The sequence below is a fragment of the Miniopterus natalensis genome, chromosome 17 (genome assembly GCF_054644295.1).
Source record: "Miniopterus natalensis isolate mMinNat1 chromosome 17, mMinNat1.hap1, whole genome shotgun sequence".
NCBI classification, from domain to species: domain Eukaryota; kingdom Metazoa; phylum Chordata; class Mammalia; order Chiroptera; family Miniopteridae; genus Miniopterus; species Miniopterus natalensis.
Window position 1 is genome coordinate 17767069 of NC_142097.1, and position 18410 is coordinate 17785478.

Consider the following 18410-nt stretch of genomic DNA (forward strand, 5'->3'; position numbering starts at 1 on the left):
ACCTATTTTTTGTCAGACCAGAAAAAAAATATTTTTTTGGTGTGCTGCAGAATTTCAGTAATTAGTTTATGAGTGCCATGAGATGAAAAAGGTTGAAAATCGCTGAACTAGTGGAATGAAATATTACTTAATTTAATACGTATTTTGGACAATTACCAGCCAGCAGAGATTGGACACTTCTCCCCAATGGACATATCTCTGTGCACATGGGCTGTTGGCTTTGTAGATTTTTCTGCAAATTAAAACTAATTCTACTTTTACTTTGCCTTTTCACTCAGTATCCTTCTACGTGGCCTAACTGGCTACTAATTAGCGTGTGCTCAGAATGTGCAAGCTCATTTTAACATTAGCCTAAGGGTATAGAGGAAGATAAGCTTAAAAATAACTCATTCCAAAGTTCACGTGGAATACAGATAGGCCATCCATTGTCTTGGATGGAATCCTTTTCCTGGAAAACCATTGTGACCAATTCCACCTGGAATCATTTCAATTCTGGAATTAGGGGCATAGGGAACACCTTTGTTTCAGGGGAGCCACAGTCTGTTTCTATTGTCTTTGGAGTCAAACCACCTGGGTTTGCATCCTTACTCTGCCACCTACCAACTTGGTGACTTCTGGCAAATCAGGGGACCTCTTGTGGCCTAGGTGAGGTTGGTACCTGTCGGAAAGGCTCAGTGAAAGATTCAAATGACACGATGAGTGTGTCCAATGCACGTATGTCGCAGCTTTCTGAGGGCGGTGAAACTCGAATCTTTCCAGTATCAACTATGCAAAAGCGTTACTCACTTGGGTGCCTATCAGCCCAACAGAGGGAGTTTGCATTTGCACACCGCAGTCTGAGTACTTTGCCATTGGGTCTAGCATGGAAAGGTAAAAATCTCCCATCCTCTCCGGGCCTTCCTTGCTCCATACTGTTTCTCACAGTAGCTACGAAGGACCTGAAAGCCTGAGGTTTGCGTGTCTTGTATTTCTGTGGGAGCGTAAAGCAGAGAGAGGTTCAGCACAGCCTCCCCAGACCAGCAGCAGAGGTCTGCACACGGGGAGAAACGTTAGCCTCAGGGCGCCCTAACTTCCAACGCGGGGAGCAATCCAAACCCGGAGGCCGGCGGGGGAGGGGGAGCCTGGTGCGGCGTCGGGGATGGAAGCGGACGCTCCCGGGTCAGCTCGGACTTGCGCCCGCGGAACCCGGAGCGGGAGTCTAGGTGAGCCCCGCGGCGCTGAGGGACGCGCGCCTCCGGGCCGGGAGGAGTTAGGTGACGTCACCTCCAGGAGGACTCGCTTTTTCATTAATGAAACCCGCCGGCGCGGGCGCATGCGCGACAGGCCCCCCTCCCTCCCTCCGCTTCCCCCTCCCCTTTCCCAGCCGCGCTCTCAATCTCGAGCTCGCAGCTTCTCCCTCTCCCCGGGCTGTGGAAAGGATCCCACTTCCGGTGGGGTGTCATGGCGGCGTCTGGGGCTGTGATGGCTGAGGGGAGACGGCGCTAGTGGGGAGAGCGACCAAGAGGCCCCCTCCCCTCCCCGGGTCCCCCTCCCCCGCCCCCCTTCCCCCAGCCTCCTCGCCAACGCCCCCTTCCCCTCTCCCCCTCCCGGCTCGGCGCAGGCCCCCCATCCCCACCCCCGTGGGAACGTTCGGAGCCCGCTCTCCTCAGCCCCTCTCCTCGCCGCTCCCCTCACCTCAGCCCCCGCTCCCCGCCCGCTCCCCGGCCCCGGGCGCCGGCCGCCCCGTCCCTCCGCCGCCCCCCGGCCGCGGGGAGGACATGGCCGCGCACAGGCCGGTGGAATGGGTCCAGGCCGTAGTCAGCCGCTTCGACGAGCAGGTAACGGGCCCGGGCGGGCGGGCGGGCGGTGGGAGCGGGGTGGGGGTGGGGACGGCGTGGGGGAGGGGAGGACGGAGCCGCCGCCTCCCCGCCGCTGCCCTGCTCGGGGGGAAAGGAAGGGGGATAAGAAGGGGTGGCCTAGGGGGAAGTGCGGGGACTGAGGGGCACCGCCGGTAGCCGGGCTCTCCTTCCCTCCCGCCCTCCCTCCAAGTCGGGGCGTGGGGCCTGCCCCCTGGGCGCCCCTCGGACCCTCCATCCCTGTTACCCCAGCCCACCCGCTCGCTAACGAGGATGAGTGACCTGGGGGCGCTTTGTGGGGCTCTCCATCTGGATTTCATCATTCCCCCCTTACTTTTTTTTTTTTTTTTTTTTGAACGGAGGTGGGTAACATTGAGGGGTTTCCTCTTCCCTCAAGGGACCTCCTCACTGGGGGTGAACAACTGAAGGCACCCCAAGGCCCGGCTTGTGTACCCCCAATGGAACGATAACACCCCGCCCCTCCCCCAGTTTCTTCAGCTTCCTCTCTTGGAGGGGGAAGAGTGGAAGAAAGCAGGGAAAGCACAGGTTTTCTTACTTTCTGCTCCATCCGCCTGCCCCTGGAGCTCCAAGTGCACACACACTGCACAGTTTTTGATGCCCACGCGGGCGTCCCCCCCATGTCCTCCCGAGACGAGCCTGGCTTTTTACATTGCTGCTTGCACTGGAAACCATGGCTGGCTCTCGATCCCTCCTGCTTCTGAAATATTTTTCCCGTTTTTACCCCTTCCTGGATAATTGCAGTTTCTCCCTTTATTTTTTGCCAGCGGTCCGAGGATGTGAATATTGCTTTCTTGAGTGAGCTTCTTGGGGAGTAAGGGGGGAAGGCTGAAAGGAAAGTGGGAGACTGCCGCTGAGCCACTCACTCACTGACAACAGAGAGCAAAGGCAGCTGGGATGTGGTCCTAGAGCCCATAATTCTGCTAGTGTTTTGTTATTGTGTTTAACTCTCACCTCTTGGTTGACAAGAGAACTTTCATTGAGAATATGTGTGATGGGGAAAAAAAAAGTTTCATAGCTTGAGGAGGTGCCTTTTTATATCCTGAGCTTCACACAGTAAACCCTAGGGCTGATCAGAATGAATGCACACGCAGCCTTTTGTCAATGGGAATTAGTTTAACTTTGTGTTGCTGGAGGTAGTTGGGGTTGGTTTTAAAGGGATGCATTTTTTGCAGCTGCAGTTCTGCCACAGGCTTTCTGTGATGAGGGAGCTGTTTAAGATTGAGTCAGTCTGTTTTGTCATAAAACTGATTATGGAAGCTGAATGGAGAGGGGGGGAAAGTGGGCTCCACTTTCATTTGATCCATAAACATTTCCTTATAGGACTATAGTGTTTCTAACCTACCTAAAAGATATTTGGGGATAGGCAGAGGAATTGAGGAGAAATTTGAGAAGAAACTACATAGATAAAGTAGAATTACAAAGCTGTCAATGACTTGAAGGAATTGTTTCACCCATCCTCCTGCTTCCATACCAAGAAGCATCTAAACCAACTGTACTACTAATCTATCTGAGAAAGTAAAGTGTTACTGCATATATTGGATTATATTATTGACAGAGCATTAGGTTAGAAAGGACTTTCTCTGTGTAACTTTTTATCATTATTATTATTTTTTTTAATATATCTTTATTGATTTCAGAGAGAGGAAGGGAGAGGGAGGGAGAGAAAGAGAGAGAAACATCAATGATGAGAGTCATTGATCGGCTGCCTCCTGCAGGCCCCCAGCTGGGGATCGAGCCCGCAACCCATGCACATGCCCTGACCGGGAATCAAACCACTATCTCCTGGATCCTGGGCCGACTTTCAACCCCTGAGCCATGCCTGGCCGGGCTCTGTAACTTTTAAAAAGGCATACAGACGAACCCCAAAGCTGAATCTTGTAGACAGCATAACCTGGATGCGAGAATTTGAAAGATTCACACCACAATTGTTCCCAATTTTTAAAAATTAAAATTTTTTTCCAATTTGTAAAGTGTATTCCTTTACCTCTTACCTGTTGATCTCTAGGCCTATGTGTCACGTATGAAAAATATAATTTTCTAAATTTTAAAAGAGGAATGATTTTGATTATATGGTCAGTAATGCAATAAAATGTTTTCTTTTTTGTCCCCAGTGTTAAAAGACCTTAGGCTTTGTTGTTTGCTTTGTTATGAGTATTGTGGAATCAAACTCACCATCATCTGTTAAAAATTAAGGACATAACAGTTTTAACCAGAAGCATTTTTTAAAAATATATTCCTTATGTTGTAATTAAGAGAAAGATACATAGGAAAGATACAGCTTTATTTCTCATATTTTTCTCTTACAAGGTTAAAGCCACAGTAACTTTGAGATGCAAAAGTACAAGGGTTTTCAGTGTTCAACATAAGATACATATATGCATTAATTTATTATAGAAGTAATAAATACTTAATTCAAATTAGAGTTTACCTTGAGATGGGAAAGTGAGAAAACTCAGGCACAGAGAGGTTAAGTGACTTCCCAAGGTCACGTAGTCACATAGCTGACCTAATAACAAAAGCCTCAAAATGAAAAGTATTGAATGCTGGACAATCAGGGATATTTATAAGCATCTCATAGGGTTAAAAATAGTAATAATCCATTAAGTATAGTTGGGAGAGAAAAGTTTACGTTTTTACTGAGGGCGAGGAAAATGCTCTGCATATAGTGAGAGTTATTTGTGTAAGAGTCTTAAATGTTTCAAGTATTTCTAAAAGCTTTACATTTTGATATATTGTATATACTTTGTTTCCTTGGGGGGGCAGTCAAGCTGCTTCCTTTTATTACAGGGAAGACACAGAGTATATGTTGAGCCAGTGAGCATGTGCATGTCTGTAGATGGCAATTCTGTTTATGTTTGAATTGATGTTTTGGTTGGACTTGGAATATTTGTGGTGATTAAAGCAGAAATGTACTAGCCACTGTATTATTGTATTCTGATGGGCATTGCTCAGCAACTTGGTACTCTAGACCCAGTTAAAAGAAGTGGTAGTATTATTCTATCTTGACATTTTGAGCTCAAGTCCTTGCTTCCAGGTGTGTAAAATAAAATTCCTGTAATCTGCTGGAATTTAAACCTAGTATTTATGGCCTAAGTTGAACGATTTTTAACCTGTTTTAATAGCGATTACCTCCTTGATTAGGGAAATTGCAGTTGCAAAGCTGGACAGCCAGAAAGCTAAATGTATCAATTATATCAGTTATATACTTAACTTGTCTTTATGTTGTTCAATAGTAAGTTTCTAAGTTGAAATTGGCAAATTTTATGTGTGTATGTCTAAATTTTGGCTCATTAGCTGGGGTACTTAACAATTTAGAACCTTCTTAGATGCCCCACCTACTTATGCCTACCAGCCTCTATGGAGCTTTGATTCTGAAAGGGAGTAAAGGAAAACTGGTTATATGAGGGGTTATTTTTCTTTTTAAGAAATTGAAAAAAGATACCCCTGAATGATGTGTTATAAAAAGCCCCCAAAACATACAGAGAATAAACTGATTTTTTATTTGTTACAGTAGCATACTAGTTATTGTAAATTGAATGCTAATGGGAATATTCTTTGAATATGTGGTGTAAAATTCACAGTATAAAATGATTGGCAAGTGTCTTTTGAAGTTACAAGCCACATGTTAATTGGCCAAATAGATAGATTTGTAAAACTTTGAAGCTGTTTTGGATTTTTTAAAAAATCTCCTAGCCTTGTTTTTAAAGCCTGGTCTGCAGTTTATTTAAGGCCTTATAAAGTAGCTGAAAATGAATAGTCTTTTGGCAAAGGGTATTATATGGGGAATGAGAAAAAAATGCCAATTCTTTTTCTGGAACTCATCTTTTTTTAAAAAAGTTCTTCCTACTGGTCCTCAATTAGTTCTCTGTGTCCCCTCACTCCCCCACCCCCACCTTATCTAGTGTTTAATTTAGTCTTCCGCTGTGTGATCTCCTTTCTCTTCACCTTCGAACTTACTAAGATTTCTTTTGTCTTAAACATTTGATTGGTCCTGTACCTTTCTCTCTATGGCTCAATCTTTTCCTTCCTTTTGTTGCCAGATACCTGCTGCCTCTACTGTTTATCCACCCATTTCCTTTATAACTTTCTGAAAACTAGCTTCTGCCTCTGCTTTTCTTCTGGATTGCTGTTTTTTTGAGTGATTTCTTCTGGTTTTTGCTCAAGTGTAATGCCACTGTGCTGTTCCATTACCCCTGGAAACCAGTTTCCTCTAATTCTCAAGACAATACTGTCTTGTATGTATGTTTGCAGATCTTCATATATGGATGCTCTCATTGATTCTTGGGCAGATGTGCTTTCTCTGTCATACTTTGTTGCCTGTCATTGAACTGGGGTTCCTAAATGGGGGTCTGAGTTTTGCTCTGCTTTTTCCCCGCTTCTGTCTTTCTGCTCGCCATTAACTCTCTGCGGATCCTAGATTTCCTCATCTGAGGGAAAAGAATTGTCTGGAAAATCTCTAAGGTTCTCTTTCTAGTTTAAATATTCAATGATTTTAATATTTTAACAGCGTTGCCCTGAGCTGCATCAGTCTGTTGGGAGCTGACCCCACTTAATTTACCAAGCTATTTCTTGTTATGCCTCAGCATGCACCTATGCTGTGCAGGTTGGCTCAGTCTCTTCTTCTTGTTTCTGCTTCTCAGCCTTCATTTTTACTGGCCCCTTAATGCTTTCATTGCTCCTTTGTGCTTTTCTAATAATTCCCGTCCATCCTTCGGTGTGCGGTTCAAGCTTCATTTTTTCCATGAAGTCTGCCTGGACTAAACTCACTACAATCTCACTTCTTGGTGTGCTTGTCACCTGGGGTTGTGTGGATCCACCCGGTAAGGTTTCTCCCCTCTGGAGAGCTGGTTGAACACAGCTTAGCATTGTTTTCTTTTTTCTTATCTTTTTATCAAATAGAGTGTAAACTTTCTGGAAAGCAAGAAGCCTCTGTTAGAATTCTCTTATAGTCACCCCAGTTCCCAGCACACATAGGAGCATACAGTGTGTCATTGATGGAATGTTTTTGATGCGATTCCTGGATGAAAGGTAGACTGGCTAAAATAAGTGGTAATTTTGGCTTTGTTATATTTATTAAATAACCACATTTTAATTTAGTTTTTAAAATAGCCTAAGTCTTGTAAGTTAAGTGATTTTAGCTATAAGGAGGAACTTATACATATTTATATGCCCTCCCTCAGAGCTCACATGTTTTTTGAATGAAGTTTCAGATCTGATTAACTACCTTTGTGATCTTGGATTTGTCACTTAGTTTTAGTGACAAGTCTCTACATAAGGACATTTTTTACAATGGTCTGATAGTGTAATGAAAAACTTTGAAAAGTTTTAAATTATTCAAATGAGGGAGATTGACTACTCTCTGAATATTCCCCTGGTTTGTACCTTGGCAGATATGTACCTTACTTTAGCATTCACTGACAAATGCTTAGGTAACATATCATGGTAACAAGTCCTTATGTAGCATACCATGGATGTCTGTAATCTGTCTGTTTTCTTGCTTTATCATCTAATTTGTGGCATATGTGTTATAATGTAGACCTTTAAGTTTGGGAAGTGTAGTAGAAAAATGTCATAAGGTGTTCTGTGAATTGGGCCAGCATTTATTGTTATACTAGATTTTAAATATTCCTACTTAAATATTCCTTCTTTTTATTTGACTTTTTGACCAGTAGGAAATTAGATTCTAAAATCTGCTCCATTATCATCATTATTATTATTATTATTATTATTATTATTATTATTATTATATTTAGCATGGAGAATTTTGTCCTTAAAGGAAAGGTTAGTGATATAATAAGTAATCATGCCTTATTTTTGCATCTTTGTTCTTTAATTTACTCAGACTGCTAATGGGGCATTTTTGTTTTCGCCTTTCAAGTTTGGTGTCATGAAGTTCTGTATAGACTATATTGTTGCATTATAACAACATGCTTTTAAGGGTGAGCAGTGTATTAATTAAAAACCTGTTTTGCACATATGTTCTTTAGGCCTCAGCCTGTTCTTTGGGGGCTTTGAGTGTGTGTGTGTGTATATAAGACAAAGGACAGGAGGTGTAGGAAGGCTCCTTTTTTAAAGGAAGTTTAAGGAGGAGAGTTGTATAGAAGAAGTAGAAGGGGAGGTTTGTGGTCAGCTTAAACTGTTCAGAGGGTTAGAATCAATACTGAAGTAGGATATGGGCATCTTAAGCTCTTTCTTTGCAGAGGATTGACTTATATTTATAAAAGCATTGGCTGTTTCATCTGATGTTTTTTAGAATACCCCATTTTCTTGGAGGTGGAGAAAGATGAGACAAAGTTTGTTTTGACCTTGAAGAATAGAAAAGTTAAGGTGTTTTACATTGTTGTGACTGTGAATTAAGTTTAAGCTTTCAGTAATGTGTATGTTTCTGTGTCATACTATATGGTGGAACCTTCAGTAAACAGAGCACTCTCAGGTTGTGCTAAAGAAAACTTTTGACATTATGGAATATAAATAACTGGAATTGATGGTGCCCTCATTAAAGTTTCTTTAGTTGAATGCATATGTGACCACTTCAAGTGTCATATACCTGTGATATATAGTCCTGTTCTTTGGTTCTCTGAGTGTGGCTTTTGAGAGCTTCTGTTGAGACAAGAAAGCCCCAAGCTAATATGGAATCCCATCCAATTATAATGAAGAATTGGAATTATCCTCTAAAACTTTACATATTTTTACTATAAATGGTACTAATTACTTTGCAGTAGCAGTAACTTGAGGTGCAAATTTCCAGATTGCATATTTTCTTTAAACCACAGCCTGGCACTCTTTCGGGTTTGGCTTAGGGCTGTCACTACAGCCTACAAGCTGCTGCCTGCCCTTACGCATATTTTATAGCTTTGAGTGTCTTACCCCATTGAATTTCAGAGAACTTACTTTACTTTTCTTAATGAAAACCTTCCCCACTCTACTTCACATCCCCCAAACAGGGTGTTGTATCTAGTGCAAGAGGCATGAAGTTAATACATAGAGGGACTTTTAGAAATTTACTTAAAGGACTTTTATTTAACTTATCATTAATCATATTTTATACCCAGATAATGACCTTGTGGGTCATTATGGCTCATAACAGTCTCAAGTGACCCTTTTCTGTGTAATTGTTGACAGCTTTCCTTGGGTAGACTTCACAGGAGTTTGAGCATGACAAAACAGCTGTTACCACCTCAGGTTTGTAATGGCAGTATATGTCTAGTAAGAGAAAGAGCTTTTGACTCTGCAGTGTCCAAGTGTGGCCTTGGGTAAGTGAATTAACCTCTTTGAACTTTAGTTTTCTATGTCTTCATCTATAAAATGGGGATAATTTCTGCCCTACTCACATCATGGGCTTGTTTAGTGTCTTAAGCATGAATCTTTTACGTGAAAGAAAGCTGTCAAGTTAGTCATAAAAATTTATTATCATGATTATCATCCTGTGCAGTATTTTTTCTGTTGATTATTATTATTTCTACTCTGCATGAGAAAAAATAAAACTAAAGAGGCATAATAACTTGTTCATAATCATATGACATAATTAATTGAGTTTATACTAGAATGTGGGTGTCATAATCCTTATGGCAGTAACTTTTCAATAAATAGAGCTTTACAAAAAAACCTAAATTTCCTGAACAGACAACACAAATATGCAAATTGAAGAATGTATTATTGATTCTTCATTTTAAAGATGAGATGAGAGTATCTGGAAATCTTTTTTGATTCGTCCTGTGTTAGAAACAGAAAGGAGTTTTGAACATTATATCCTTGATTTTATTATTTATCATTCTTTTCACCTTATCAAAGCTTCTTGGGTTGTCGGAGGAAGTTGTAACATTGTCCCCCTTTTATTTAATTTTATGACGTTACATTATTCTCACTGCAGATTTTTAGGTGAGGGGAGTTGAATCCTGAAGGTGAGAGAATAAAATTTGTGAGAACACCAGTAGGAGTGTACAATTATAAATATGAAATTATGTATTTATTTCATTACTTTATCTTGGCATTTCACAGTCCAGTTTTGTAAAGTTGGTTTTCATACTCTAAGCACATTCCACTTAGGATTTGATTAAATTTGAGGCAACTTATAAATTTTGGTAGTATTTGAATGCCTTATCCTGTTGGATTCCTGGGTATTTGTTTTCCTTTTCCTCTCAAATCGTTCGTCTTGTCTTTTGGAATATCTTTCCAGCTCTCCCATCTTTACCCCAGTGCCTTTTATTTCTGTCTCAGATCAGGCCTGGGAAATGTCTTGTCTTTATGCTCCAGGCAGGTCTTCTTCCTTTTGGACTGAGGGGGAAAAAAGAAGCATTTGTATTTCCTGTTATGTTTCAATTTTGGGCCTCTAATAACTAAATTTTCAGTTGGGAATGGGAGAGATAGATTTTGTTTTGGTCAGCTGTTAGCAACAAAGATCAATGAAGACTTGTGCTGTGGTTTCTGCCCTGACACGAACTGCCTTTGCAATGTTACGTAAATTTCTTAAATTTTGAGCTGTTTCCTTATCTATAAAACAGGGAAAATAGAATCTGACAGTCCAAAACTGTTACAGTTCTTAAAATGGATTGATTTTTGTTTTATTTTCTGACTGAAAAAATTAATTCCAGTCACTAATTGATTAATCAGAGACCCTTAGTTAGAAGGAATCTGAGATTATTTAAATCCACTCTGCAATAGTCCTGGTAGATTATTGTCCAACCTCTACTTGAACATTTATTTTAAAATACAGTGGCAGTTCATGTTTATTATAGAAATATGGAAGTACAGCAAAATGACAAAAATAAGTAAAAGTTGTCTATAATACCATAGCTCAGATAGAACCATAGTTAAAATTTTGGTGTATGTAATTATATGTGCTCATTCTGAAATCAGACTAACTGGGTTTGAATTTTTGGGCTCAGGTTATGCCACTGCTTACTAACTCCTGGTCAAGACAACCTCTTCAAGCTTCAGTTTTTTCTCTTGAAAAATAAAGTCAGTAATAATATCTACACAGAGGTAATTGTGAGATTAAAATTAGGAAATATATGTAAAGCATGTGGCACAGTTTCTGGCACATAGAAGGAACTCAGTAAATGTTAGCTACTGTTATTAGTGTTAGGTTGTAATGAGTGGGACACATTGTTTTATAAGCTGCTCTTTTAGCATAACAGTATAATCTGAACATTTGCCCATATGATTAATTTTCTTTTATATTTAAAAAAAACTAAGAGATTCTATGTAATTTTATTTTTCCTTAATATTTTAAAAATAAATTTTGAATTGTTTTTACTGATCATCTTATTTTGCCCTCAGGGTGACTAGGGACACTACATCTCAAGGTAATCCATTCCATTAGTAGAATTGTAATTGTTAGAAACTCTTACCTTAAATTGAGCCCCATCTGTCTTATTAGATCAGTAAACATTTAAGTGTCTACTAGCTGTGGCAGATGCCAAGTATTGTGGTAAATGTTGGAGAAATAAAGACAAGACATGGTTCTTGGTCTCTAGGAGCCTAAAGTCTAGTAAGGGAGAAATTTACCAAATAAGAAAATTATGGTAAGTACAGATATATAGAGTACAATGGGGGTATGTAAGAGGAGCACTTAATTTAGACTGGGCAGTTAGAGGGAGAGAGCTTGTCAGAAAACTGAAGTCTGGATTGAGTTGTAAATCTTGTAGGGTCTTGAATGCCATACTAAAATGTTTAAACTATCCTTTGAAGGCTTTGGGAAAATATAATTTCACTTAATGGCTTATCCTTTAGTGGGAGGGATTGAAAAATATAATAAAGGGAAATGATGGTATGAGATACCATAGGAGGTAGAAGATAGGGATCTAAATTCAGGTGGGGGAATTAGGGACTGAGATGGTAGAGAAGGAAAGAATGGGCTTGATTCATAATAGCTGTTGGGGTAAATGAGGGAGAGTGGGCAGTTTAAGGACACTGAGCAATATTGGGCAATATTAAGGACACATCTGAATTTTTTTTTTTTTTTTAAATATCTCTTTATTGACTTCAGGGAGAGGAAAAGAGAGGGAGAGAGAGATATAGAAACATCAATGATGAGAGAGTCATTGATTGGCTGTAGCCCACAACCCGGGCATGTGCCCTGACCGGGAATCGAACCCCAATCGCCTGGATCCTAGGTCGAAGCTCAACCGCTGAGCCATGCCCGGCCGGGCCACATCTGAATTTGAAGACCATATCTTTGTTATGGTCTTAGTCACTGGAATTTAGGAGATCAAGGAAGGTTGAGGACCAGAGGTTGGATGGGTGCTCTGACCTTGGAGTCACCTAGGTTAGGTTTGCCAGATTTAGCAAATAGAAATATAGGATTCCCTGTTAAATGTGAATTTTAGATAAACAATGAATAAATATTTAGTATGAGTATTTCCCAAATATTGCATGGGATATACTTACATTAAAAAAATTACTCATGTTTATTTGAATTCAAACTTAATTGGGAGTTCTGTATTTTATCAAGTAACACTAACCTAGATGATAACCAGATGGTGGTGGATATGAGGTAGAGGGGAAACTGAGCCAAAAGCCAAACTGTTTTGATGATGGGGGGAATATCTAGAAAGTTGGTAGGTGATTGTGACAAGGTTTGTTAGTAGCACATGAGTCATGAACCTAAGGAAGAGTGGGAAGACTAGAGAAGTGGGATTTGCCTCCTCGAGTCTTCTATTCATTGTTCCTAATTCTGTTCTCTATAACTCTTCAGAATAAGTTTGTCCTTTTACTTTAAAAATATTTAAAGACAAATCTTAAGCACTCCCTAGGTTTATTTTATTTTTTTTATTTCCTCCCCCCCAGAAAAATATCATACATTCAACCGTTTTTTACGGGACATAATTTCAGGTCATCTCATCATTTTGGTTGTCTGCCTCCTGGTGCAGTGGTGGTCAGTACTTGGGCATACCAACCATTTTTCATTCTTTCTCTTGTTAGTCTTGTTTTTGAGGGCATTATGTGAGACTTGGAAAAAAAGGCTTAAAAATGCTGAGCTTCAGGTGTACTATATTTTTGGTGTTCATCTGATTACCAGCACAGTAAAACTATCAAAGAATGTGAATTGGCATGTGTGTGCATGTTGGTTTGTTAACTTTTATTATGAAAAAATTCAAACATATACAGAAGTAGAGAGATGATTGTAAATGAATCCCCATGTACCCATTACCCGACTTCTACTCAGTTTTATTTCATCCATACTCCTACCCATTTCCTGCCCAGCACCTCTCGGTTATTATGAGGCAGTCCCAGTTACAATTTCATTTCAGCATGATTTCTTTTTTTCTTGCTCATTTTCTTTTTCTTTTTAAATTTCTTTTTCTTTAATTTTCCAATTACAGTTTATATTCAACATTATTCTGTATTAGTTTCAGTTGTACAGCAAAGTGGTTAGAAAATCATGTACTTTCCAGAGTGGCCCCCCTGCTGCTTCAAGTACCCACCTGGCCCCATACATAGTTATCAGGTATTGTGACTATATTCCCTGTGCTATCATCTATGTCTCTGTGACTGTTCTGTAACTACCAATTTGTACTGCTTAATTCTTTCACCTTTTTCACCCAGCCCTCCAACCCCCCTCCCCTGATAACTGTCAGTTTGTTCTCTGTATCTGTGATTGTTTTTATTTTGTTTGTGCAATAGATTCCACATATAAGTGAAATTATATGGTGCTTGTCTTCTTTCTCTGTCTGACTTATTTCACTTAGCGTAATATCCTCTTGGTCCATCCACAGCATGACTTATTCTTAACCCATGCTGACTTTATGAGAACTGGACCCAATTAGGAATCAGAAGACTTGAGCTTGAGTCTTAATTTTCTGAAAGAAGGAGGAGGAGGAGTTAACCTGGGCAAGTCCAGCTCCCTGAGCCCTAGATTCTGAATATTTTGAAGAGTTTGTGTGTGGATTGGGAGGGGACATAATGCTACCTGCTTTTTTTCACAGGTCCCTGTGTGAATCAAATACATGAGGTAGTATATATGAAGGCACTTTGTAAACTCTAAACTTAAAGCGAAATTTCATCATTGTTAGTAGATTCTCCTTCTATAAATGGCTGAAGGTCTTGTGCATAATATGTTGACATTAAATTAAGTCCATAGTCCTGAAATCACCTTTCCCCTTGACCTAACCCTGTGTTTTGACAATTGGGGCAATAGTTTATCATGCCCAGTGTGGCACCTTTCTATTTTCATGACTTCAGAGTTCACTGACAGCATTTCTCTTATCAACATGTCTAAATTTTCATCTGTTCCCTTGGAGTAGTTCATGTGGACTTGAATTTAGATAAAGCAGGTAGGGGCTTTAAGCTTTATCTGAGAGTCCTGATGGCTCTCAGCAGTGTTCTTTTGAAATTTGAAGATCATTTTGTTTTCTGCTAGAACAATTAGAAGTAAAATTGAATCGAGTAGTTCTGCTTTTAATCTCCTGTTGGTATTATACCATGTGTGAACTAGTGGTTTGTATCCTTCCTCCTTGTCTTGATCTTAAAATAGTTTTAAAAGCCTTTAAATATTTTTTAACATATTATCTTTAAAGTTTTAAAGTTTTGAGTTATTCTGAACTTTTAACTATTTTTATACCCTTCTATCAATTTGCCCATTGTATGTAGTGTATGTTTTTTCTCAAATGTCCTTATAAATAATGATCTCTGGGGGAGGGGAGAGGAGGAACAACTGGTACAGGCACATTAGTTTCTTTAGATATGCCAGCTTTACTAGATCGCTTTAAGACTTTTGTTAAAAGTACAGATTTCCTGGCCCCACTGAACATCTATATATTCTAGAGATATGGATAATGGGTTGTACTTTAAAAAATCTCCCCAGGTCATTTTGATATAAAGTTGGGTTTGTGAATCATTGCTGGGCTACTTTAGTTTCTGAGTAGTATTTAGTAGATCACAGCACAGTCATCTATACTAGTGTGATAAGTAGGAAAAAAAACTGGATGAAATTTTAAAACCATCTTTTAAAAACTAGTGGAGGGCTGTAGAAATGATGAGGACTAGATGAATTAAAATTCCAGAGATAGAAGAGCCCCTTGTTAGGTGAGAAGCAGATTGCTGACATTTGTTGATTCTGGACACAGACTAAAGAAAAAGGATGAACCAGAGATAAACTGAGTCTTACTAAAACTGCAGTATAGCTTTCACATAGTTCAATTCCTGAATGGATTGAAATAATCAGCCTCTCTCATCTCCTTTGCCTAATACAGTAAAGAGAGAGCTCTCACTGGGAAGACATATTCTGGTTTCTGAGGTTCTTTATATCATCTAGCGTACAGTGAACAATTTCCAAAACTTTGAAAAAGTGGAAAACTGTGACCCATAATCAAGAAGAGACATAAACTGTAGAAGTAGACCCACAGGTAATTGAAATTAGTAGACAAGGACGTTAATATGTTAAAGGAAATATAGGAAACGATGGACAAAATGGATGAAAAATTGGAGAATATCTCTATAGAATTGTAATCTATAGAAAGGAATAAAAAACGTAACCTTGATTGCTTAAGATCTTTCATTTATATGTTAATTAGAAAAATTTGATGTAGGACTCTAGGACCTCATTCCACCTCTTGCACTATTCTTCAGTATTCTAAAAAAAAGGTGGAAAACAGGTCAATTGAATGCATACTATTTAAATTCCATGAGAGCAAGGATTATGTGTGTCTTGTTCACTGCTTTACTCCCAGGGCTCAGTACAGTACCAGGCACATTAAAAACAAAAAATCCACAACAATAAAAATCCACAGTGTCTGAGATTAATTATTCATTGGATGGATTTAATAGCAGATTATACAGGACGGAAGTCAAGATTAAAGAATTTGTAGACAAGTCAATAGAAAATTTCCAATTTGCAGCACAGGAAGGAAAAAGAATGGAAAGGGTGCAATAAAACTTAAGAGATATGTAGAACACTAAAAAGTCAAATAATGTGTAATTGGAGATGCAGAAGTACAGGAGAGAGATTAGTGTGGAAGCAGATTTTGGAGTAATAGTGTTAAAACATTTTCCAAAACTGATGAAAGACATTAACTCACAGGTTCAAGTAGTTTAGCAAAGCCCAAGTAGGATAAATACAAAGAAAAGTACACTTACACATATGCTAATTTCACTTTTGAAATTTAGAGACAAAGAGAAACTGTTAAAAATCTACCAGAAGGGGAAAAAAAAATAGATGTGTTACTTTCTAAGTAACAGTAACATAACTGATGACTGACTTTTGAGCACAATGGTGGAAACTGGGAAATAATGGAGATACATTTTTAAAGTGTTGAAAGGAAAAAACTGCCAAGTTAAAATTCTATTCCCAGCAGTAATATCCTTCAGAAATAAAGACATTTTTAGATAAAAGCTGAAAGACTTAATTACCAGCAGACCTGCCCTAAGAATTACCAAAGAAAGTTCTTCAGATAGAAGGGAAATGTCTCAAGGGGAAGGGCAAAACTAAAGGCAAAAATGAAGAGCACCTAATTGGGTATGAATAAATATACACTCAATATGGATAATTATACAAAAACATTTCCCTCTCCCCCCACCGCTCTTAGGAACTTTATTTTAGGAATTTCATTTTTTATTCTAGAATAATATAATTTCTACAGCTTTGTTAAGGTAACTTGCCATACAATAAACTGCACACATTTAATATGTACAATTTGATGAGTTTTGATATACATCACCACAATCAAGATAATGAAAGTACATCACCCCAAAAAGTTTCCTCCAGCCCCCATAATCCATTCTTACCTTCATGCCATCCCTACGAACTGTTTTGCTCAGTCTGTATATCACAGTTTGTTTTTTCATTCACCTGTTGATAGATACTTGGGTTGCTCCAAGTTTTTAGCTATTACAAATAAAGCTGTTGTGAAGATTCATGTACATAACTTTGTGTGAACATATACTTTCTCTGGAGTAAGTACTATTGAAGGAGTAGAATGGCTCAGCCGTCCTATGGTGGGTATATGTTTAACTTTTTAAAAATTGGAGCTTAGGTGCATTTATTCCTTCCTGTACAAATCATTACAAAACCAAGTCTGGGGTAGTTGTTGATCCCCACCCTCTACCCCAATGTGTAATGGCTTGCTGACCTCCTCCTCTACCTGACCCCTCTCATGCCACAGCTTTTTCCAGGAAGCCCTTTAATCTTCTGTACAGGCTCTGAAAGAGCAGGGGGTAAACTCAGCTCACTAAAACCCAACAAAAGAGTGCCTGATGTGGAGTGAGGGGACAGAACCCAAGTGATACAGCTCCAAGCCCCCTAAAATTTTCTCAGGCCCAGCTGGGGGGAGATCCTTGGATGACTCCAGCAGCTGCAGACACAGGGGATGTATGAAACTCCAGATTGGGTGGGATCTCCCTTTCTAAGCCCCAGAGTCTCCTCTGACAGATGGAAAGCCTTACTGCTGGATGGCACAAAAGGGGCCTTGGCTCTTTAAGAGCCAGGCTATTGGCAGCTGGCTGGATTGGCTAAGAAAACAACTAAAAATTTGTCTTGTTTCTATCAGAGTCCCCCAAACTCTGGAAAATTTGTGCAAAAATAGCCCCCAAGTTTCCAGGAGGAGGTGGGAAAGTGAATGCTAGACCCCCAGGGAGCTCAGTCCCCCAGTGAGGAATGGTGGCTGGAGGGGTCCGGTCTTAGGGAGGACAAACCCAAGGTGGTCAGGGGAAGGTGGGGGAGAGTCTCAGACTCCACATTAGAACCTGACACAGGCAGAAGGGTGCCCAGAGAGGGGGCAAGGGCTTTGTCCAAGGCCACTCAGGGCAGAGCTAAGACCGGATTCTGTCTGCCACCTCTAGGACACCTCCCTCCCCCAGCCCCACAAATGGCCCCCAATACAACCTCTCTTTCTGGCTTTGGGAAGTGAAGGAGCAACACAAAGTTCACAGCTCCTGAGGACAAGACCCCATTGTCCCAGCCAATAGGGAGTGATTTTGGGGTCCATCCTGGGGATCTGAATCAAGTCCTCATTTCCCCGGGGGAGCCAAGAACCTAGGTCTGTGCTCCTTATTCCTCCCAAGTTCTTGCAGAGGCCCCTTGTTTGTTTAACTTTTTAAGAAGCTGCCAATCATTGTTTTCCAAGTGATTATACCATTTTACAGTAGTATGTGAGAGTTCCAGTTGCTCCACATCTTTGCCAACAGTTTTTCTTTAAAAAATTTTTTATTATAGTCATCCTAGTGGGTGTGAAGTGATATATCATTATGGTTTCAATTTGCATTTCCCTAATGACTAATAATATTGAGTGTCTTTCCATGTGCTTATTTACCATCTTGAGTATTTTCTTTGGTGAAGTGTATATTCAAGTCTTTTGATCATGTTTTAAAATTGGATTTTTTTTTTTTTAACTGTTAAGTTTTGAGAATTTGTAATATATGCTGAATACTAGTCTTTTATGAGATGTGACTTGCAGATATTTTCTCCCAGTTTCTGGCTTGTCTTTTTTTCTTCTCAAAGTCTTTTGAAAGCAGATGATCTTAATTTTGCTGAAGCCCAACTTATCATTTTTTCTTTAAAAAAGGATAATGTTATTGATAGTATATCTAAAAAATCTTTATCACAAAGATTTTTCTTAC

General features: G+C 39.8%; 1 protein-coding gene across 5 annotated transcripts in view; it reads left to right on the forward strand.

The window, feature by feature from the left end:
- Positions 1-1713: 1713 nt before the first annotated feature.
- NF1 (neurofibromin 1) overlaps positions 1714-18410 on the forward strand; it is a 193387-nt gene continuing 176690 nt past the window's right edge. For all 5 annotated transcript variants that reach the window (XM_087826026.1, XM_087826030.1, XM_087826028.1 and 2 more), the window contains exon 1: positions 1714-1817. In XM_087826026.1, coding sequence (XP_087682152.1) covers positions 1758-1817 — 60 coding nt within the window. In that variant the 5' untranslated portion in view covers positions 1714-1757. The remainder of the gene's footprint in view (positions 1818-18410) is intronic.